The sequence below is a fragment of the Zootoca vivipara genome, chromosome 1 (assembly GCF_965207765.1).
Source record: "Zootoca vivipara chromosome 1, rZooViv2.hap1.1, whole genome shotgun sequence".
Taxonomy (NCBI): Eukaryota; Metazoa; Chordata; class Lepidosauria; order Squamata; family Lacertidae; genus Zootoca; species Zootoca vivipara.
The window spans coordinates 15,870,408-15,894,211 of NC_142582.1; the positions used below are offsets into that span (position 1 = coordinate 15,870,408).

Here is a 23,804-nt window from a genome sequence, read left to right on the forward strand (position 1 = left end):
GTCCCCCCCCCCCCGAGATTTGAGAAACGGAAGCTATACCAGAAAACTAACATAAGAAGACCCCTTGTAGATCAGAAAAACGGACCATCTCTCTTCCAGGACCCTGTTCTCACAGTGGAAAACCAGATGTTTATGGAACACCCACAAGGATCAGAAGCTGCCGAAAGGGAGAAGATGAAAATCTCCTTCTCCATGTAGTAGATTGAGCAGAGTCCTTTGTATTTGAGCAAGAAGACAGAGGCATAGCATTCAAACAGTCCTTTATGGAAAACTCCAGTTTCAAAAATGGCACACCCGTGCTTATGCATTCTGGGTGAACTATGAGCGTGATCTCTGGTTTTGTACCTGAAAGGCAGCCATTGCTCTGTCTGTCTCTACTTCCGATTCCAGGAAAGGTTCAAATATAGACACAGATATCGGTCCAGACTCTAAAATCAATAACTGCTGGCCGGGATTATTATACGCAAAAAGGGCGATAGCATTTCCTGCTCGCAAACAGATATCCTTAAAACAATCAGAGAAACAAGTAAATTGTATTGACCGTGAAATACAAAGTACATAAAACACACACACACACACACACACACACACACACAAACCATGGATGGTATTCAGCTACCAAGTCCTGTCAGTGCAAGAATTTCTGCTTGTGCAGTTGGAGACATACAAACACACACACTCAAGCAAGCACCCCATACCCTACCCAGACCTGCTCCAGAGGATTGGGGGACCCTTAGGACAGATTTAGGGGCCACATGGGGATGGTGAGGGAAAGAACCTTCCATTGTACAAGCAAACATCCTTGTGTTTGTGGAAGGTGCAGTTGGCACTACATTGGAATCCACTTTCCACATGGTATTATTTAATTCCAGAGGGTGGCTGGGTAAATTTGTTGCAGGATGAAGAATGGAATTTTTGCGCCACCTTAAAAGCCGACACGTTTATTGAGGCATAAGGTTTCACTTGTGTGTCTCATCAGGCAATCCTGTCCCTGTGTTTACACATCAGGGAAGGGGCAATGGTGACAAGCGCGGTAGCTCTGCCCCCCCAATTCCCCTTCAGGAGTTGGAAGGCAATCTTCTAAAATGAGGAGGCTTGTGAAGGCTATCTGCATGTTGCAGAACTATAAATTTCTAGCATTCCTGAATAGACAGGGAACCTCTTAAGTTTGCCTTCACGGAGGGCAATTTGACTGGTGGCGATGGGGGCGGGGCAGAGCTACCTCACTTGTCCTCAGTGTTTCCACTCATGTGTTAATACAAATGCAGCACACCTGAACATGGCGAGAGTGTGTCAGTGTTGTCTGTAACTAGTTTGATAGTGAGAAGGAAGAGGCTAAATGAGGCCATGAAATTCCATGCCCACTAAGAAACAATGGATCATCATTATTAAAAATTTGTATACCGCCCTATACCCGCAGGTCTCAGGGTGGTTGCAACATAAAATCACAGTACAAAAACACAAAATACACAATCAAAACAACAACAACCACCCCAATAACACCCACCCACCCACCCACACATTTTTAAATGGCATTGGATGTCAGTCAGCCAAAGGCATGGTTAAAGAGGAATGCTTTTGCCTGGTGCCTAAAAGGTGCCAGGTGAGATTTAAGTGAGATTGGAATAATAATGGCACATGCTCGGAGTTGTTGTTTTTAAAATCGTTTGTGGCTCAAGTGTATCAGGAATGTAGATGCAGTTGTAAAACATGGGTGGCAGTTATGGTAATTGTTAATTGTGCACTTCATAACTGAACCAAGACACACACGAACTTGTAAGATCTCTGTTCCCCACACTCTTAAGTGCAAGGTTTCTCAAAACTTGTGTCTCCAGCAGTTTTTGGACTACAACTACTATCAGGATGATGGAGATTGTAGTCCAAAAACAGCTGGAGACACAAGTTTGGATCTAAAATTTACCTAGTTGCATCACGTTTGGCCGGTGATATACTCATTGTTCCTCCAGCTTATGGTGTAGTTCTAAGTTGGTTCTGTGTTAACAGTGCCAACTGTTCTTATGCTGTTGCAAAACAGCCTGCTTTGATCCATATGTGAGCTCAGAGGTCTTCTTTAATCTCTTGTATGTGTGCACTGGCCATTTCATTCTAATGGCGGGAGCAGAGCTGTACACGGAAAGGAGTATTTGCTCACAGCTTTGGGGAAAGGATCCATTCCTGTAATCAGGCACTGACATTAATTGAAACAAACAAAGAAAGAATGTCTGTGCCTTATTACAGCATGAAGGGTATTTAATCTTTTCTCTTAAATGGGCACTATGATGTTCTCTAGTAAAGCCAGTACCTTATCTGGTGAGTAAAGGAGCCCAAGGACGTCAGAATAACTAAAGCCTTCCTTCTCTCGCAACACTCTCTGCAGGTTATCGTTCTTTAGAACAATGCAAGCCAAAGAATATGCAACTTCAACCTAAACAATCAGTTGAAAGGAAAAGGAAAAGTTTAAAAAAAGAAAATATCATTTTTATATAATAGATCCTATCCTATCCTATTCACATCAAAGTTCAGAATGGGATTCAGACATATAAACTGCATATAAAGAATATTTATAAATATATGCAAACATATTTTTACTGATTTAATAGGTGATCTTGAACACATTGGTTAAAATTCAATTATTTTTAGCCCAATTTCAAATTTTCAGCCCCATTCCAAATGTCCTTCAGAGCTTGCTAACTATCCCTCAATCCCCAATGAACAATCCCTTTAAGTAACATGTAGCTGCAGTACAAGGAAATTTACACCATAAAAAGCCACAATCTCATCCAGAGTTGTTATAATGTGTGCACTTAATATATAACAAACTGGACTCTTTCTGTACCTCACAGCACAACAGTTCCATACTGCTTAATGGATATTTTTGTCTTGCCCTGAGGTTCCCATATATATTTACTGATATACACTGTTATTCTTCCCCTAATTGTATCCTTACAAACAACCCTGTGTGATTGGCTAGATTCAGAGACTGAGACTGGTTCAAAGTCACCCAGTGAGCTTCATGGCTGAGTGTGAATTAGAACTGTGGTCTACCAGGTCCTAGTCTAACACTGTAGCCACAACAACGCACTTAGGTTGGAATTAGTCTTTTGCCAGCCAAATAGACAATGCCCCATACAGCATCCTAGCACCTAATTCTCTCCCTCTTTCCATAACCTCCCCATAAACTCTAGTGAAACTCGCTGCATGACAGGGTCATCAAAATGCAAATCTCCCCATCCTTGCTCCACATAACTCAGTACCACTAGTGGGTGAGTTGGATGATTAGAGGTCATAGGGGAGATGTTAGATCAGGGGTCAGCAAACTTTTTCAGCAGGGGGCTGGTCCACTGTCCCTCAGATCTTATGGTGGGCCGACTATATGGGGGGTGGGGGATGAACGAATTCCTATGCCCCACAAACAACCCAGAGATGCATTTTCAATAAAAGCACACATTCTACTCATGTAAAAACACCAGGCAGGCCCCACAAATAACCCAGAGATGCATTTTAAATAAAAGGACACATTCTACTCATGTAAAAACACGCTGATTCCCGGACCGTCCATGGGCCAGATTGAGAAGGCAGTTGGGCCGGATTTGGCCCCCGGGCCTTAGTTTGCCTACCCATGTGTTAGATATTATAGGGGAGAGCAGATGTGAGGATATCAAGCCAATATGGGGATGTTGTTACTGTTGGCAGCACCTTGTCTACAATAACATCTCATTCCAGTCTTTAGGAACTGGAATGTAGCAAACAAAATTATTACAGTCATACCTCGGGTTACAGACGCTTCAGGTTGCGCATTTTTGGGTTGCACACCCCGCTGAACTCGGAAGTACCTGAATGAGTTACTACCACTTAAAACCCACCTTTATGTGAAGAGAACTATGGTGTTTCAGTAAGTGGACCAATATTGGCAAGGCTCCTTCATCTACTACGTTGTCTTGACTGATTGGATTGTTTATGTTAGCTTCACCTGAAGGTCCAACAAGTCAGGCAGAGAGCCCCACATAAGGAGCACAGGAAAAATTGAAAAGATAATCAGAAAATGTAACTTCAGTACAAGCAAACCTCATATTTGTAACTATTCTGTGTTCTTAACTTTTTAGACAAGAACATGTTCCAAATGGCTACTTCTAGTCTAGGGAGCATTATCACAGAATGTGGAAGACCTGGAACATCTCTGCGCCATTTGGTGGGATTTCATTTCTTATGTGTCGAATTCAGACATATGAAACCCTGGGCTCATCCACACTTCCCCTTGTCCTGCCACTTTCGCCCAGGAAAACCTGCTCTTTACCGCTGAATCAGAACAAATGTCAATCTGGTTTTCCCAGGAATTGCTGTTTGCTCTGATTTGATGGTAAAGAGCAGGTTTTCCTGGGGAAAGCAGAAAACTGCCCAGACCCGTGCTTTCAGGACAAGTGAAGTGTGAACGAGCCCTCTCTTCCTCCAAATAAAAAAGCAAAATTTGGCTTTCATTGTGCGTTTTGCTGCTTTTATTTTTTCTACATTATCTGTGTCACCGGCGATGTGTTGTGACTACTCTAGAGTAACGACTCTCCAGACCGTTGCCTTTTCATGCTTTTATTATGTGCAGGCTATTTACAGTGCTAGAGCTGTACAGGATGCATCTGCTCAGTCTGACCCAGAACCCTGGAATGGCACGCTCCGCGCCTTTTTCCAACATAAGAGTATGGGCACCCCAAATCTCCTCCCGGTTTCCTCCTGCGTAATTCCGGAACCGGAGGGAAGAAGGGTCTTCTTTCCATGTTTTCCTTCTCCCCCTCTTCCCCCCCTCTCTCTTCCTGTCCCACGTGCAGTAGGGGCTCTCCTATGCTGCTAGAGCCCTGTCTCCTCCTTCCTCCTTCCTCACTGGACTCTTCCCCCTGGCGCTACTGCTAGTGGAGGAGCTGCTCCTCAGGATGGGGGGGGGCTCTCTGTACCCTTTCCCCCTCACATCCTGCTCCCTACTTATTTGGAAAAAGCAAAACGTGCAAACAGTATGGAGGTTTTAACTCTGACTTACGTTTTGTTTGTTTGCATTTTTGATTTTACATTAATGAAGAATAACAATGAAATAAGATAAAAATAAAATGTGGGCTTTATAGAGTTTAGGTCCAGGTGTAAGATGTGTGTTTGTAGATAATTCTATTTTTGCCCTGAACAGATAAGGACCAAAAAGAGACATGGAAGGAGACTTCCTCCTCTAGGTTGGTGATTCACTAAAAATGTATTAGGGGTTATATCAGATGCCAGTCCTACTTAGAGTAGATCCACTGAAGTTAATCAACATGACTAGCTTAGGCCCATTACATTTCAGTGGATGTAGTCTGAGAAGAACTTAGTTGTATACAACCCAGCTTCCAAAGTTCTTGCGTTGTTCTAAACTGCTTAATTCTTTTTAACAGTTATATTAAAAAACTGCTCCCTTTCCTCTGTGGGGAATTCCAGAGCCTGCACAGAGTCCTTAAGTGAGTTCCCTATCAGTAGGAGGAAACAACAGAGGCCAACCAGAGTATATTTGAGAAGCAAAGCGGCTAGTAAGCCCCAAACGGGGGATTGTTATAAGAATTTTAAGGTCTCAAATATAGAATAAATATTCATAAATGCACACATATCTAAATATATGAACCATGTGTCCGAAATAGTATGGGAGAGCAATCCTGAAGCCATTTTGACTCTCCCAATGACCTCAAATATTCCTCTGCAGTAAGGGAGGCAAATGGGGAAAGCCTTCCTATTGTCTTTTTGCTTGCAAATCCTGTCTTAAAGGGTGTATTTGTGTACGAATAGGGTGAGCCTGTGACCTGGAGTCAGGAACTAAATTATCAACCATCACAAAAGAATGGCCAGACTGAATACAATCAGTGACTATGATCAGGTATCCTGGCAGAAAGGATTTCTGCTATAGAACACCTCCTTCTGTGATTTCTGCTGTAGACCGCCTCCTTCTGTGATGTATGTATGATGTTTTTTGGGGTAGTCTTGGGCTACAGGGTGGGCAATTTCAGAAGTCTATATAAGGGCTTGTGCGCCATTGTTCAGGGTTCTTCTCTCTCCTGTGTTTGGTGAGTGGGGACCCTGTTGCAACAGTTTATTTTTCCTTCAATAAAGATCAGGCTTACTAGCCGCTTTGCTTCTCAGATATGCTCTGGTTGGCCTCTGTTGTTTGCTCCTACCGATAGGGAACCCTCAAGGACTCTGTACGGGCTCTGGAATACCCCATAAGGGAAAGAGAGCAGTTTTTTTCTTATAACATAACCTTAATACAACAGAAAAGGAACTACAAACCAATACAAATGGTCCCCAAGGCTCTGATGACACTGAGCAGTGTGCCCTCTGCTATCCTTCCACTCCTTAGCAGCCGAACCAAAGGGGAAATTCCGTTCCCTTCGCAGATCTGGTTCTGGTGAATTTCGCTCTCCTTGCTAAGAGCTATGACTGCTTCACCTCCTTCCAAAACAACCACAGTAGCACACATTTAGCAACCTTCAGCCCCATGCCCAGTTTTTCTTTCAGAATTGTAATGGAAAAGGTTGACTTACCAACACACTGCATTTTATCAGAGGGTGACAGCAGCATATCGATAATAAGGTTGTATCCAATCTGTTCTGCCATGTATTTCTGCTGCTTCAAGGTTTGCCCTGCCAGTGCCCAAAGTGTGACAGCGCCTTGTTCTTTAACTTTCAGGTGAAAAGCCTGCAGATTGGGCAAAATAATAATAATAATAATAATAATAATAATAATAATAATAATAATATAATGTTCCTGGCTATATTTCAAAGTGTTAACGTCCAAGAGGATGTAATCCCAAGCAGACTTCCTCATCAATAAGCTCCATTGAACTCAGTAGGACCAAGCTACAGAGTTCTCCGGTGAGGTCAAATAACAACCTACTCAGCTGCTCTACAAATCCCAGAGAAAAGATGTAAAAAATACTTGCCTTCAGGAGCTTTAAAAGGAATTTGGTCACAGACTTGGCTAGAAATCTCATCTGGATGTTAACATTCCTTTCAGCGAGTGCCTCGATTGCCATTGCTCCTTTCACTTGGACACTGATTTTCCTTCCCCTGAGAAGTTCAACTAGAGGGGCAATGACTTGCGCATCGGCAATGGCGTTCTGCATTCTAAAATTCCCTCGAGCAAGTTCTGCAATGGCTGCTGAAGCCACGGCCAGCAGCACATCTTTATGCAGAAAAAGATAACAAAACAGTAAGAGCCGGCCACATGTAAGACCACAGCAAATAACAGCCCTGCTACTGTTTTCGCTGTTATTATTTTACGTTTCATTTGCAGATCAGAGATTTGATGTAGTAATAAATGAGATGGCAGGCAACTAAGCTACCTCCTACTCTAGTATTCTGTTACCTAAGACAATGTTTGTTAAGCAATACTGCAGGGATGGGGGAGAGCCTGTGGCTCTCCAGTTCTCATTGGTCCCAACCAGATAGGCCAATGGTAAGGGATGATGGGAGTTGTAGTCTGACAGCATATGGAGGGTCACAGGTTCCTTATCCCTGCAATATAGGCTTTAAACGGAGCCTGTAAATCCATAATCCATGTCCATGTTTAACCCAAAGTTGCTACTTTGGCCTAACCTCTCCTTGATCTGCCCCCTCCCCTAAAAAGCAGCCCCTCTAGAAGTTCTCAGGGGCAGACCTTGGTAATATGCCACCCTGTACGAAGCCATTCACTGGCTTAAACTGGGGCTTTAGAAAAGAGGCACGAGGTTCTGGCATGGTCCTAGGGCCCTCCTCCCACCTTTCCAAAGTCCGGTAAGAACTTGTCCAGCTTTGGGAAGGAGGCAGGAAGAATAAGAAGAGGAGGAGGAGGAGGAGGAGGAGGAGGAGGAGGAGGAGGAGGAGGAGGAGGATTTTGGACTTGATATCCCACCTTTCACTCCCCTTAAGAAGTCTCAAAGCAGCTAATAATCTCCTTTCCCTTTCTCCCCCAAAAGAAACACTCTGTGAGGTGAGTGAGGCTGAGAGACTTCAGAGAAATGTGACCAGCCCAAGGTCACCCAGCAGATGCATGTGGAGGAGCGGGAAAGCGAACCCAGTTCACCAGATTACGAGTCCACCGCTCTTAACCACTACACCATGCTGGCTCACAGGAGGATTCTAAGACCCATGTTCAAATGGGTCATGATAGCCATGTTCAAATATATAAAATGATGTCATATAGAGGAGGGAGAAAGGTTGTTTTCTGCTGCTCCAGAGAAGTGGACACGGAGCAATGGATTCAAACTACAAGAAAGAAGATTCCACCTAAACATTAGGAAGAACTTCCTGACAGTAAGAGCTGTTCGGTAGTGGAATTTGCTACCAAGGAGTGTGGTGGAGTCTCCTTCTTTGGAGGTCTTTAAGCAGAGGCTTGACAGGCATATGTCAAGAATGCTTTGATGGTGTTTCCTGCTCGGCAGGGGGTTGGACTGGATGGCCCTTGTGGTCTCTTCCAACTCTATGATTCTATGACCCTGCCAGACCCCTCACACCTCCTTCCCAAAGCCAGGCCAGCATTCAGCAGGCTTTGAGAAGGCACCCTTCTCAACTGAACGCCTGGTGTGACTGCACCAATTGGACTGCCCTAAATCTGCCCCTGCTGCACCCCCAGGATATTATCCACTCCTTGCAGCTTAGATGGTCTGTTGCCCTCCTCCAAAAAGGGGGTCCAGGAGAACATGCACTGTGCCTACTCCCCTGTGTATGGATAGCAGTACTTGTGATTCTGCATTTTGTTCCTTTGCGCTACCTGAATCGGACTGCAAGAAGTTGACAAGTGGCTCGATGCCCCTGGCATCTTTCACTTTCAACTGGTTCTCATGGTTGTTAACGCACAGTACTCGAATGCAATTTATTACGTTCACAAGCAGATCTTCTAGATTGTACTGCAACAGATTGACAAGTGCAGGAATTCCACCCTGCAGGAAAAAGAAAGAAAGAAAAATAGTGTTGAAGAAAGCAGCGAGATCCATTCAGTCACATAAACCAAACTGTCTATAGTGCAGACACGACTCTGGTTCTCTGTTCATCAGAAGCCAACTTTGAGAATGTTCCCTCTTTATCCAGCCACAAATAGTAAATACATCTTCACCCCCTCTTAAGTACTTCTTTTTAACCTGGGATCTGAATCTCTTGGCTTGACGTGGGTTCCAGATCCTGGGTTTAGGAACAGAGGAGACTGGTCCTCATAGGGGCTGGTAGGGCAGAAGGCAGGGAATAGAGCAAAAGGTAGGGCTGATGGGAGCTAGAGCCAGAAACAGGCAGAGCCAACTCATTCTGGTTTTGACCCCATTCTCCCTACTGAATTCTACAAAGGCAACACTGAGACTAAGGAGGAGGAGGCCGACAACCCACTGCTTAGAGTGCCACCCATGGTAAGTAAGGGGCCAGGAAGCATGGTGGTGGCTCACGGCAGAATGTTGGACCAGCTTCTACCACTAAGGAGAACTCTAGTTACTTGTCAGGAATGAGCCAGCTCCAAGCAAAGGTTTGCAGCCAACTGCAGAAAGCAGCCAGGAATAGAGAGGCTTAGATGTCAGGCAGGGGAGAGTCGGCAACTGCAGACCAGCTCTTCCTGAACTTGATGGGCAGGCTGATGAGGCAGTAGCTGAGAGCAGGCTGGAACACAGCCAAAGCTTGAAGGAAGTACAAATAGGCGTGAATAGACTCAAAGTCAGCCTCTCAGAACAGGAAGAGGTTGGAGCTGATCCACTAAGTCCGAAGAGTTGGCGAATGGGAGGGCGGCTAGATAGGAAGCAAAACAGGAGATTTAAGGGTCATAAGTTCAATATCTTCTGTTGATGCCGGAAGGAGTCTTCAGAAGGGTCAGGATGCCAGAGGCTTTCTCAGAGCAGTCCAAAGCTATCTGTTTGTTTTTGGAATAAATCCTCCTTTTTAATTACCTACGCTTACTGTGTTATCAAGTTGGGAACCTGGACTCCTGACATTACTATTAGGAACCTTTAGCACAATTAAGATTAGTTTCAATGTACCTAGATGCTCCTCAGGGTCCCTTACAGGTCTACAGGTCTATGATTCAAAGGAAGAAAGGGAGCTCTCTAACTTAGGATACTTTTACAAATTGAACACACCTGAAGTAAAAGCAAACACATTTTCTTTTGATTATAGTACATTTTAAAAAGGAGGGAATGAAAGACAATACTAAGGGGTTTTTTTTAAAAAGGGTTAGGCTTACCTGTTCAGCAATGATAACCTGATTGTTATCCAACTGGGCAATATCATATAAAAGGACAGCACAACGGGATAGCAATTCAGGTTCATGACTTGCCAGTAGCTTAATTAATACTCCAATGCCTCCTGCTTCTACAAAAGCTTTGGCAATGGGCTCGTGGATTGAGATGTTACTCAGAACTCCCACAGTGATGCATTCCAGGTAGATGTTGCCACTTTTTAGCAAGTTGATTAACGAGGGTATGGTACCTGCAGTGCAGAGCACAAACGAAGGGTCAGTTCTGGTTTTCTTTCACAAACACAACGTCCTGCGAATCACTTGAAAGCTTCTGACTTGTTTAGAAGAGAACAGGAGAATCTATATGTGTTGGCAGGGGAGGGGTGTATGAAAGATCACAGAAGCCCTGCTTGTGTGTGTAACCCTACAAGTGAGCAAGACAGGATAGGATTAAGAGCATTACGCTCCTCACCCCCCTAACCTCACCATCCTTCTCACTCTCAAACCCATGGAGGTTTCCTGCACAATGGAAAATACTAAAGTGGGCTTTAAATCATGTGGGGATCCCTCACGTTCTTTCACATGTGGTGGACTTGTAAAAGGCTAAAAGAGTGTTGGGAAATAATCCATAATGAATTGGAAAAAAATGTTTAAAAGAACTTAAATTTTTTGAAGAAGAAGACGCTTCCAACATGTTAAGAGCTGCCTCCAACAGTTTGCTTTATTTTAAGCTGATCTACTCTCAGGAGCAAAGAAACAGAGAACATTCCTAGAGTACATCCTTGTGGAATTTGCAATGGATGGTGCTGCATAACTAACAGTTTAAAAAACAAATCATCCAAACGCAGTTTAGGTATAGCACCAAAAGCAATGGGGCAAGTCTGTCATAGCTTAAGTCCTTTGATTTTAAGTGGGAACTAGATAAATTGTGTGCCCAGGCGGAGACACCGCGACCCCAGGTGGAATAATGACCCGTGACAATGTGTTATGGGATTAAAATTGGCTGCAACTTTATGAAACTTTCAGATGTAGGAAGACCTTGGCTTAGGCACTGGGTGTTTATCCCTCCCAGTCTCCAGCCATGGATCTGGGGCACATCGGGGTTAACCAATCTGTCTGGGGATTGGGCTGGCTCTGGAAGACGTATGTTTAAGCAGAGAGCTTGTCCCCATTTCACCGCAACACATGGGAGTGCACTGACAACCTTTCAGCTTATGGCCAGTGACTCCCCTCAACACAACCCCTTTAATGGGGAACCCTGGGATCGCCGCTGCCGGGGGGGGGGCGTATTTACCGCTTCACAACCCCCCCCCCCAAATATAGGGAAGATAGACTAAAGGATTCCACCCAAGGTGTGTCAAAATGATTGTAAAATTAGTGAAATGTATACAATTGAAAAGAATGAATGAATGGCTTTTAGTGGGAACTACATTCACCTGGATCCAACCCTGTGTGTACAGTTTGCTTTAAAAAGGAAACTATGCAAGGAAAAGGTAGTATGTCTTCCTATGCGTTCATATCAGGCTTGGCTTAATTATTTCTATTGTTCCCCCCCTTGTTATTAGAATCGTAGAACATTAGAGTTGGAAGGGATCCCAAGGGTCATCTAGTCCAACCCCCTGCAATGCAGGAATCTCAAGTGAAGCATCTATGACAGATAGCCATCCAGCCTCTGCTTAAAAACCTCCACCCCCTTCCAAGGGAGTCCATTTCACTGTCAAACAGCTCCTACCATCAGAAAGCTCTTCCTGATGCTTAGTCAGAGTGTCCTTGAAGCCATTGGTTTTAGGTCTTAGCCTCCAGAACAGGAGAAGACAAGCCTGCTCCATCTTGCATGTGACAGCCCTTTAGATATTTGAAGGTGGCTATCATTATCTGCTCTTATCCAGGCCAAACATACCCAACTCCCTCAACTGTTCTTCATAAGGCTTGAAATCGCCTTATATGGGCATTTAGTAGCTGGTGCACAGATACTTATATGAAAACCTACAGCAGGAATGGGGAACCTCTGGCACCCCAAGTTGTTGTTGGACTCCATCAGCCCCAGCCAGCCAGGCCAGTGGTGAGAGGGATTATTGGAACTGTCATTCAACAGCACCTGCCCCCCTATAGCATAAAGACAGCAACGTATCTTGTTCTGCTTATCTCACCTGCATCCAAAATGCACTCCCAGTAATGATCTTTGGCGAGACAAAGTACTTCCAAACACCGTATTGCCATTTCTTTCCTTTTATGCTCTTTGTATTCCAACATACCTGTTGAGAATCCCCAAAGCAATCTGAAGACACTTGTTGGTTACCCCCAAGGATGTATGCAAGCTGAACCTTTTCGCAATAAGTCCAGTTTGCAGAACTGTTTTTTATTGGAGTTTATCCAGCCAATAAACGGCCAGGAAACATATTTTCAAAACTGTGACACAGCTCTAGGTAGAATGGATTATACCAGTGGTTTTCAACCAGTGTGCCATGGCACCCTGGGGTGCCCTGAATTATGGTCAGGGGTACCGCAGACAACACTGGCCTCTGTTCCTCTTTCCTTCCCTTCCTCCTCTGATGCCCTTTCGCGTTTCTGCCTCCCAAAGGCTTGCACGGCTGTTTATTGCAGCAGCCCTTGCTACAAGCTCCCCAGGCAAATGGTGCCTCTGGGAGACCCCTTTCTTTGGGGCAGGGGTGGGGCAGTTCAGAGACCAGGGGCAGCAGCTACGGCTGCCCGGAGGACTCCCAAGGAGAGGGGAGAGGAGAGGAGGCTGAGGGAACTCTCCACAAGGGTGGGTGTTCAAAAAAGGGTGAGAGGCTGGCAGCTCTGCAGGCAAGGGCTCCTGAGCCCCACAGGGTTGCTGCAGAAAAAAAGGTAGTCGGTTAAGGGAGCCATTTTATTTCTTTTTAGTTCCCCCCTTCATTAAAATAAAGCTCCTTTTCTGCTTGGAGCAAGCTTTAAAAACTTGAAGGCATTCAAAAGAGGTATCCCTCCTCAACATTATCCTGAAGCGGTACAGCTCATTCAAACATTTTAGTCTACCCAGGTCTTTAGTACTTGATGGCCAGCATATTCAGCAGCTAAAACTGTGTTTTTATTTAGTTTTGGTAGTGTTGCGGTTTAGTCATGCTGGCCACGTGACCTGGAAAGCTGTCTGCGGAGAAACAGCGGCTCCCTCGGCCTGAAAGTGGGTGGAGCGCCACAACCCCATAATCACCTTTGACTGTACTTAACCACCCAGGGCCCCTTTACCTTTTTAGTGGGTTAATAGAAAGCATTTAGTCTGCCAATATTTCCTTGTCAGCCTGCTAAGTCCTATGCTGCCACCATGCGGTAGTTCGAAATCCCTTCTTACAAATCCGTTATGGTGTGGGGGCTGCTACAGGGCAAGCCTTTCCAGAGTTCCCTCCAGCTTCTGCCTCTATTCCTACCCTGCTCCTAGCGAATACAGCATTCAGATGTGTTATCACTGGGCTATGGGGGCTGTTGCATCCTCCATGACCTGTTGCATCCTCATGAACTGAAACATCCCAGTGAGTCAGGGTCACTCAGAACCGCTTTGCAGGGAGAGGAACTGACGCGCTTACCAACAAGAGTTTTCCAAACCGGAAGATGAGGGTTGTTCAGCTGAATCAGATGCTTCAGAACCTCTGTGTGAAAGTTCAGCACCGCCAAATGAATGATATTATTTCCATCGTTGTCCTTTTTCAGCCAGTTGGCTTCAAGAGAAAACAAATACTGGATCGTATCTAATGCCCCAGATGTAGCGGCAAGCAAAAGCGGGGTGGAGCAACGTCTGTAGGAGAGAGGAGAAACATTACTGCAATGCAGATAAATACTCAGCAAAATAGGATGATGAAATGGATTTTATTTCATATATAGGACAAGCCTTGGTCATACTTCATAGTTAGTCCAGAAAGAGCTAAACCATTGGCCTGGAGTCATACAAGATGCTAAGCCAAACTATGACTGTATAGGAGCAAACTGGCTATGATCCCTTTCCTGGAGAAGGAGAAGGAGAAGAGGAGGAGTAGTAGTTTGGATTTGATATCCCGCTTTATCACTACCCTAAGGAGTCTCAAAGCGGCTAACAATCTCCCTTTACCTTCCTCCCCCACAACAAACACTCTGTGAGGTGAGTGAGGCTGAGAGACTTCAGAGAAGTGTGACTAGCCCAAGGTCACCCAGCAGCTACATGTGGAGGAGCGGGGATGCGAACCCCACCAGATTACGAGTCCATCGCTCTTAACCACTACAACACCCTGGTTTTCTGCACATCCATGTGTTCATGCTAAGCTATATGCAAGTCAGGGTATTGTTTCTGCAAGTTAGCTGCCGAGTGACAGTGGAATCCTGCACACATTTCTTCAGAAGCAAGCCCTACTTAGTTCAATGAGATTCACTCCCAGAAAAGTAGATGAAGAATTGCGGCTGAAAATGAACAAATAAAAGTACAGTACACACATCTCCCTATGTTCTCGTTCAATTGTTTGGTCTATAGTGGTGACCAGATGAACTAAGTGATATGTTGTTCCCACCTTGTAAATGTAATTTATAATATTTATAGGGATAGGATCTATATGAATGGAATTAATTTAATTCATTTTATTTTCTTTTGTCTTATTTTACTTTGCTGTATGATGTATGTTAATTTGTGTTGGTATCCAAATATGGGCCTATGGCCGTAATAAAGTATTATCTATCTATCCCTATGTTCCCTAATAAGGAAAGCCCTATTATGTTCATTAGGGCTTGGTGAGATATTGATATATTATCCAAAACTGGTCTGAAGTCCATATCATGATATCCGTTTCATCGTTTTCAACCTGGCAATATATCACGAATCACGAAGTGTGTTAGGGCTGGGCAATATATCACCCAAAACCGGTTTAAAGTCCATATCATGATACTGGTTTCATAATTTTTGACCTGGCAATATATTGCGGATTTTGATATGTGCATGTGCGATGGAAAAATCACAATGTGGGGGAAACCATGAAGCCAGCCAATGCCTCTACACAGTTCCATCCTTATTTCAGACATCGTGATACATCAGTATATTGTGATGTTTAACTGGTGATATATCACAGTGTTGAAAACCAGATACTGGCCAGCCCTAATGTTCATTGGGATCTACTCACTGGCAAGTTTATATAAGATTTATTATTATTTTATCCTTCCAGACAAATTGCACGTAACAGAAACGCAGTTGAGCTGAACTGTGGTGGGGTAGTTTCTTTGCCTGCCTATCTCGCTTTCTTTACCTTCCCGCTTTGAAATATTGATTGCTCTAAAAAGGACTCTTATCAAGGATTCCAGGCTTGAACCCAGAACATGAAGGTGAACGTTAGTCTAGACTGCATTCTTAGGCTATCTGAAAGTCCTCCATACTCCTAGTAGATTCTTCCAGGAGGATTTGGTTGATATGGGACAGTACACCTTTAGATTGATTAGAAGTCGACATAGCAAACATTTCAAAACATGGTCACACCCTAGAATAGCCTGTTTCCTTGCAGGCAAATGTAAGACCGGATAGTTATGTAGCCAGCTGACAGGCACATTATGAACCCTTGTCTCAAATTGATTGACCCAAGATCGGGCAATTTGGTGTTACATTATGCATAATCACTAACCTTCGAACTCTGAAACTTGACAATATTTAGAGTTCCTTACTTGAATTCCAAAGAAAACAAGGTGGCGTAAATTCCCATGCTGTTTTCTGCTTACTTACTCATTATGTGTTTCAGACTCTAACAAAGCCGGGTGTTTTCGGTAGAGAACTGTGAAGCAGGTAACATTGTCATAGAAGGCAGCGTAATGTATAGGCAGCCACCCTCGTTCATCGGGTATTTCGTAATCTGCTTTTAAGGCCAAAAGGAAATGGAGGGCTTCGACGGAGGAGCACTGAGCTGATAGGTGCAAAGCAGTGGGACCAAAACCTGACAGAACGAACAAGATGCAATAGATTGAACTACACAGACATGGTACACTTCAGTTGGCAAAATCTAAGGCAAAGCCCCCAAGGATTTGAAGAATTATTTGCTAGTTTTATATCAGTGCTGTTTTTACACCACCCCTTTATTATTTTATGTGTACAGTCATACCTTGGTTGCTAAACGCCTTGGAACTCATATGTTTCAGCTCCTGAATGATCGAAAACCGGAAGTGAGTGTTCCAGTTTTTGAACGATTTTCAGAAGCTGAATGTCCAGCACGGCTTCCGATTGGCTGCAGGAGCTTCCTCCAGCCAACCAGAAGCTGCGCTTTGGTTTCCGAACATTTTGTAAGTCGAACGGACTTCCAGAACGGATTCTGTTCGACTTCCATGGTACGACTGTATATGTATGTATGTGTTGAATTTATAGCCCTTTTCTCCAAAAAGCTCAAGGGATATGCTTGCTTCTTCCCCCTTGTTTAAAAACCATGACAACCCTGTAAGGTAGGTTAGTCTGAGAGGCAGGGGCTGGCCCAAGGTCACCCAGTAAGCTTCATGTAGGTATTTGAAACCTAGTCTCTCTAAGGTCCTAGTTTCACACTCTCACCTCTCCACTAGGCTGAATTTTCACAGAATCAATATTGTTTCTCTTTCCAGCACTAGAAAAATAGCATGTGAATTCATCAGATTTTTTAAAAAGCATTGAACATGACATGCATTGTAGCATTAAAAATGGGAAACGAAGCAAAATCTCTGCCCACCCCTGTATATGAACAGCATATAGCCCAGCCTTAGTGGAGAGAGAAAAAGAAATCAATGGCAAATTGGGGGTCTCTATTCATTGAGAGCACGTGTTGCGGAAGGGTTAACAGGACATCCCCTGGGGTTGCTGGGCAGATTAGTCTAATATGGCCACAGGGTGATTGGACAGTTTGTTGCTGGGGGGAAAGTCATGTTGCAAGTTATGTTTGATAGCAATAGCAGGTATAAATTCTTTGTGGGCAGCTTTTGGTTTCACTTTTGCCAGTGCAACAGATCTCCCGCCCGCCCACCCTCTTTAAGGGCCTTTTGCTTTGACATTGCTATGCCTGTCATGGGGTCGCCTGCTTTGGGGCAGGGGCCTGGTAGGAATTTTGTCCATTTGGCTGATTGGCTGTTGCCATTTGGTTTTTGCCTACTGCGTAGCAAATCGTCACAACTTGTAAGGTTGGCAGTTAGGCATTGGTTAAAAAATTGGTTGGTGGAGGGGTATGGAAAGGCTGGGCCTACCCCTCAAAGTTGCTGTTGTTTTAAGGGTATTCCGTTAAAGGAATCCTGGGGCTCTTGTCTGTACCCCCACAAGGGGCTAGGGCCATGCAAGAGCAAGAGCCTCGGGGAACATTTGGGGAGAGGTGAAAGGCCTGACACACAGCTCCATCCTCTCTCAGGGGGTGTTTACCTACTGACTTCCCTAGACGGCTAGGGATGTCAGATCTGTCCCAGGGCGGGGGACAGATGGATGAACCAATGCCTAAGCAACCACTCACATTTGGTTGTATTTTAAATAAAGTTGTGGCCAAAATAATGCCAAAAACCTTAAACTTAAATTGCTGTGTGATGTGTGAATTATTGGGGGGGATATCCTGTGACCTCGACACACAACAAACTAAATAATTTTCATCAGTGTAGACTATAAAAAAAAGTAATGCTGTGCTTTTTGCAACTCACCACTTTTCTCTCCTGCGGTGTCCTTATCTTGGAAGCTCGTTATTCCTGAAACAAAGCATATTCATTTAATCACTCCAACCATGACATCCCTACATGCCAGTGTGATATATAGACATAGGTTCTTATTTTAAGATTAATTTCGTTGTTCCCGCAAGGGGACAATGACAATAAAGATATCTTATCTTATCTGTTAGATGCTAATTATATCATAGGTTCCAAAGCTCTTGGCTATGCAGAATTTCCAGTCACAAAATACTATCAACTTCGGTGCAGTCACTCTTTTTAATTATTATTATTATTATTATTATTATTAATTATTTATATCTCTTTTTTTCAGTGTAATCTCTGCATTAAATTTATTCCCAGAACAAAATTACAAAACTGCAACAAGCTTAATGGATTCCGAAGAGATTTTCTTCTGAACGGGCTTGCTTACCTGTGCACTCCTTAACGGCAACAGCAAAGCTCTAACTAACTCAAATACTTCAATAAATGAACTGTTCTAGTTACACTATAGAGCATTATCTCTTAAGGTACAGAAGCTGCAAGCCTTTGCCCTTAAACTTATAGCCCCTAGTTTTCCTATAGCTAGCACAACTTTATTTTGTATACTTATATATATATTACAAAAGTCAGAGGACAACAAAATATTTATCACTTACCCTTTGGATCAGATTTCTGGGAACGTTTTCCTAGAACAAAATGTATTTATTATGATTTTGCTATTGCAGGCCTGTCCAAAGTCTGTTTTGGGGGCCTAATCTGGCCTGCTGCTTGATTTAATCTGGCTCCCGGCCCCCGTGGCTCAACACAACTTTGTGGTAAAATTGTAAAAAAAGCTCCAACTTTGGTTGGCCCTCACGCACGTTCACTTCATCAAATCTGGCCCTCTTTGAAAAAGGTTTAGGCACCCCCGGGCTATTGTGTCTTTTCTTTCTTTCTTGCAGTATACACTATGCTTCTCACTCTAATGATAAAAGCCTCCGCCAAACAAGTCATTTTAGAGATGAAGAATCTGTGGTTCTCCTCTCCAGATGTTGCTGGATTTTAGTCTGCAGGGCCAACAATGGTCAGATGATGGGAGCTGTTGTCCAGCATGGGAGCATAACGTGGGTTGCCAATGCCAAGGGTGGGTGGGCATGTATGGCAGGTAGGGGGCAGAGCCCGCTGCTCCAGCCCAGCCCACATCGCCAAAGCAACCCCCCACCGGAGTCAAGCGGGACTGCATTGCTGGTATCTGAACTGGAGTCGGTAATAGTTCAGATGAGGGCTAATAGTGATGCCTGGAGCAATAAAGTATCTCATACACTTCGGAAAAGAAAACTGGAATCAAGAGGGATCTCCACAAAGGTGAATGATTTAGATCAGGCTTCCTCAAACTCGGCCCTCCAGATGTTTTTGGCCTATAACCCCCATGATCCCTAGCTAGCAGGAACAGTGGCCAGGGATGATGGGGATTATAGTCTCAAAACATCTGGAGGGCCGAGTTTGAGGAAACCTGATTTAGATATCTCTGGTTCTCGCACGGAGTCTTTTCTACAACTGAGAAAGGGGACAGGGGAGATGCTTTCCTTGTGGGAAGGACCCCTGGGAGTTGTGACACTGATAACTTCTTAGCAGATACTATTTCTTACCTTGGGTAATTGGGATGCTGCGCCTCTGGTTGATTGTCAGAGATGATTTAATCAGCTGGCATATGATTGACACACGGTTGTAGACAGCAGCATAGTGGATAAGACCGTAACCATGATCGTCTGAAAGAGCAAGGCTTGAGAGGGATGTCTTGCGGCAGAAGGTGAGGAAGATAGCAGCCAGCCCTCTTTCAGCAGCAGCCCTCATGCCAAATGGCAGGCTCTAAATGTCACATGCGCAAAAGGCACATAGAAAAACAACAAGAATAGTAATACCGTGATTTTTCACTCCAGCTACTTTGATTTGAGCTATGCTTACCATGCCCTGAAAGAAAGAGAACAGTTAAAACTCTGTACCAGCCGACTGCGGAAAGACACAGGATCTCTCTTATTCTGCATCACATTATGTAATTTTGTACTTGCTCTGTATCACGTGTTCCATCCTGGTTCGATAGATTGAATGGGCAAGGATGTATACAGGCCACTGAAGTCTTGGCCCCAACCACTGGATGCCAGTTTCAGCCCAACACTGTACTCAAATTATAGGGGGAAATGTAGAGAGGCCCTTAATGGAATCCTCAAGCTACCCCCTTCCCTCAACAAATTTTAGCCAAATTATCACCCTGCCAGTGGCATGTGGTCAGTGGACTAGGGGGATTAGGCTAGTCCCCTAAATGGTCCCAGTAAATTAGAGTATTAAAGTGTCAATACTCTGGTGCCTGCTTCTCAAAGCCTGGGAAGCTTCTGCCCAGCTTAGGGTGGGAGACATGATGCTCTGACCGGGTCCAATAATCCTCCCATCACCTTAGGCTCCAGCATCCTTCTCAAAGCCCAGGAAGCTTCTGCCCGGCTGTCAGGGACTGGGCAGATGAAGAAAAGTGGTGGAGACCACCTCCCCAGGAGTCTTCCAGAGAGGATGAAGGGGCATTTAATATAGACCTCCATGTTAGTATTTTTTATTCTCCCATTGCTGTTGGATCTCGTGATCCACACTGTTTACATTTCATTCTTCTGGAAGTGTGAGAACGGAAACTCAGACACAGCATTTCCGTTTTCTGTGCTTTTGTTTTAGGCTCTTTGTTCTGTCTCTTGGACAGACAGGATGTTTGTTATTTTCATTATTATGATTTGCTTTGCTTTGCTTTGCTTTGATGTATAGCAATAAAATTAGCGATGCTACATACTTCCGCAGCCAAGCTTTCGTTTACTCTGCTGTTTGCATGCTCATATGAGCATATATGAGTCGCTGAGATACAGGACTGCTGCCGAACTCTTCATGAGAGTCCTGTTATCAGGGGGAGAGGCCTCATACTCCAGAAGTGGTTTGGCAGAGGGCACACTCCAGAGGAATCTGAGGGCAAAAGTTGGGAGATAATGGGAGGAGGAGGACTTTGAAAGCATTCAACAGGCAAAGCTTGAGCAGCAGTTGAACGAGACACTGGCACTGGAATGTCTCCCAGAAACCATGGAGTCTGATAAATAGGGAAGTAACAGAGAATGGGCTGTTTGGGCCATTTACACTAAGGTTGCCACCTTTGTTCTGGCAAAATACAGGGCAGGGCAGGGCAGGGTGGGGGCAGAGAGAGGTGTTGGAGCGATTTTCTTTTCCACCTGGTGCATAAATGAATTCAAAGCAATCCATTACAATCTGTTGCAGCCTAACAGGATGGCCCCTCCGGAATTTGTCACATGCACAGAGACAGATATGCATGAATTTGTAAATCAGTCTGAGCTTTGCTACCCGTAGCTTAAATACATGACTTTCCACACACCCTTTCACACAGATGCATTTGGAGAGGGTCCCTAACTTGGCAGAGAAGGGGGGGGCAGGGGAGCGAAAATACAGGACAAGCTGCGTCCTGTACTGAATCAGCACAGGGCATAGTATTTTACACTATCATCCGGGACGATCCTGTATTATACAGTGTTAAGTATTCTGTGGTCTGTGTTTGCCTGAGCTTGAGTCTGGACTAAGGATTCTGAGCGGTGTTCTGATTTGATACATGATATCCAATCACAGAACATTTCAGGATTTGAGCCTTTGCCATTGGCCCTTAAACTCTGAGTCATGATTCGCAGCTTGGAAGTTTAGATAGCCAATCACGTTGGGAGTGGCCCAGGCCTTCAGAAATGTATATAATAAGCAGTTGCTTTGCCCCTGCTGTCCAGTTCTGTTAGTTCAATAAAGGTTCTTGCCATTATCACTGTTTCTTGCCTTGTGGGAACCCACCTATGCTTCATACGGGATGGATGGCAACCTTAAAATTTCTACCTGGCCTGAGAAGCGGGGCAGGCGGGTTGACTCCATCCACAAAGGCTGCTCTAAGTGGAATGAAGCATGATTTTGAGTGACAGAGGGAGAGGAGCAAAACTGCTCTGAAAGGGTTGTTAGAGGAACATGACCCATGTGGTGAACCTCACAGGGTCCATTCCCTTAAAAAAACAAAAACAAAACATACCTTGCATTTAATAGCCTTCTTATAGCCAAATCTTTTCTTGAATTGGTCCATTGCTTGAATATCAGTTAATGGAAGCCTTTTGGGTTTAAGTGTGCTTACTACTTCGTTTATGGCTCCCCACCATTGGCTCTTAAAAAGCAGATAAAATGGTTCAAGTTCGATGCCGATTACATAATAGCTGGAAAATGCAGGGGGTAGGGGGAAAACACACATGCACAGTAGAAACTGGAATACTTTAACACATTATTTCGTAGCCTATATTTCACAATGCCTGTAAAGTGAGCCTGAGAATCTTCTGACCCACCAAACCAAAAACATCCCAACCGCTTAATATGGTGGTCCACCAGGGGCTTATAAATAAGTATATATTTATTGCTGTCTCCGAGACTGCAAAATTGGGATCGTGGTTAAACACTAGGCAGGCCACAATACACAAAATCAGTTGCTGGGAGTCACAAGAGCTGTTTACAGGCTTCCCATGGCTATCTGGTTGGCCACTGTGAGAACAGGATAATGGACTAGGTGGACACCTTTGACCTGATTCAGCAGGTTCTTATGTATAGGACTTTATTTTTAAAATTCAAGCAGTAGTAGCTGCATTTAGCTCAGTGGGCCGCAGGTTGTGTACACCTGTCTAAATTGGGTTACCCTCCCCAAACATTATCCTCGCTACAACCCTGGTTGTTTGGGTAAGAGAGTGTGACTGGTCCAAGGTCCCCCAGCGAGCGTCATGGGTAAAGTGTCAGTTTTAATCTGGGTCTCTCCATCATCCTAGTCCAACGCTCTACCCACTGCACCACACTATTTGTACAGTGGTACATTGGTTCTCAAACGCCTTGCTACTCAAACAACTCGGAAGCAAAACACTGCAAACCCAGAAGTACTGTAAGTGTTCTGGATTGCAAACTTTTTTACGGAAGCCGAGCGTGCTCCGTTTTGAGTGTTACGCTTCCATTTTGAGTGTTATGCTGAGGTCTGTCTGGTTTTGCTATTTATTTTGCGTTTTTGGTTTTGCGGCTCTTTTTGTTTTGTTTTTGTGACAGTGTGGGACCCAGTTCAGCTACTGATTGATTGATTGATTGTGTGACTGCAGCACACTATTGCTTTCGTTTTATGGATCAATGGTCTCATTAGATAGTAAAATTCATGTTAAATTGCTGTTTTAGGGGTTGTTTTTAAAAGTCTGGAACAGATTGATCCATTTTGCATTACTTTCTATGGGAAAGCACACCTTGGTTTTGGAACGCTTTGGTTTTGGAACGGACTTCCGGAATGGATTAAGTTTGAGAACCAAGGTACCACTGTAGTATCCTTTTAACATTGCTCTAGTATCTGGGCACTGTAAAGATCACTGAAGTGTATGTTTCCCTAAGCTTGAAAGACTAGAACCTAGGCATAAAAGATAGAGCAAAGGTGGTGCTGGGGGCTGGGGGGGGGAACACTTGATAGAGTAGAAGTGCATTGTAGGGAAACTTGGCCCTCCAGATGTTTTGGGACTACAACTCCCATCATCCCTAGCTAATAGCACCAGTGGTCAGGGATGATGGGAATTGTAGTCTCAAAACATCTGGAGGGCTGAGTTTGCCTATGCTTGGTTTAGACTAAAGGGCTAACAGGAAGCACAGAAAATATGATTGTGTCATGCTTTATGCCAGACTGGATTCCATCTACAAGATTTTCATTACATGACTGAATTCCCTTTATGATAATACACAGTGGGCAAAGAGCTATGGTCAAAATAATTTGTTTTTTTAAAAGCAGCAAAACTCAATTCTGCATTCAGATTAAAAAATCTCGATGAAGAAATAATAAACATCCATATACTTAATCATCAGAATGTCTTTTAAGAAAACTTATTTCTGATCAATTCTGTTACATCTGGTGCACGCACACAAGTGTTTACTGGCAC

At 44.1% G+C, this 23,804-nt stretch overlaps 1 protein-coding gene across 1 annotated transcript in view; it reads right to left on the bottom strand.

Moving 5' to 3' along the window:
- Positions 1 to 23,804, bottom strand: part of ANKAR (ankyrin and armadillo repeat containing) — a 38,418-nt gene that overhangs the window by 6,175 nt on the left and 8,439 nt on the right. The window contains exons 5-17 of the mRNA XM_035132059.3: positions 21,896 to 22,073; positions 19,440 to 19,659; positions 15,896 to 16,103; positions 13,752 to 13,960; positions 12,339 to 12,443; positions 10,195 to 10,439; positions 8,749 to 8,917; positions 6,941 to 7,182; positions 6,543 to 6,696; positions 6,289 to 6,450; positions 3,864 to 3,970; positions 2,303 to 2,425; positions 346 to 504 (exon numbers count right to left, since the gene is read on the bottom strand). Coding sequence (XP_034987950.2) covers positions 346 to 504; positions 2,303 to 2,425; positions 3,864 to 3,970; positions 6,289 to 6,450; positions 6,543 to 6,696; positions 6,941 to 7,182; positions 8,749 to 8,917; positions 10,195 to 10,439; positions 12,339 to 12,443; positions 13,752 to 13,960; positions 15,896 to 16,103; positions 19,440 to 19,659; positions 21,896 to 22,073 — 2,281 coding nt within the window. The remainder of the gene's footprint in view (positions 1 to 345; positions 505 to 2,302; positions 2,426 to 3,863; positions 3,971 to 6,288; positions 6,451 to 6,542; positions 6,697 to 6,940; positions 7,183 to 8,748; positions 8,918 to 10,194; positions 10,440 to 12,338; positions 12,444 to 13,751; positions 13,961 to 15,895; positions 16,104 to 19,439; positions 19,660 to 21,895; positions 22,074 to 23,804) is intronic.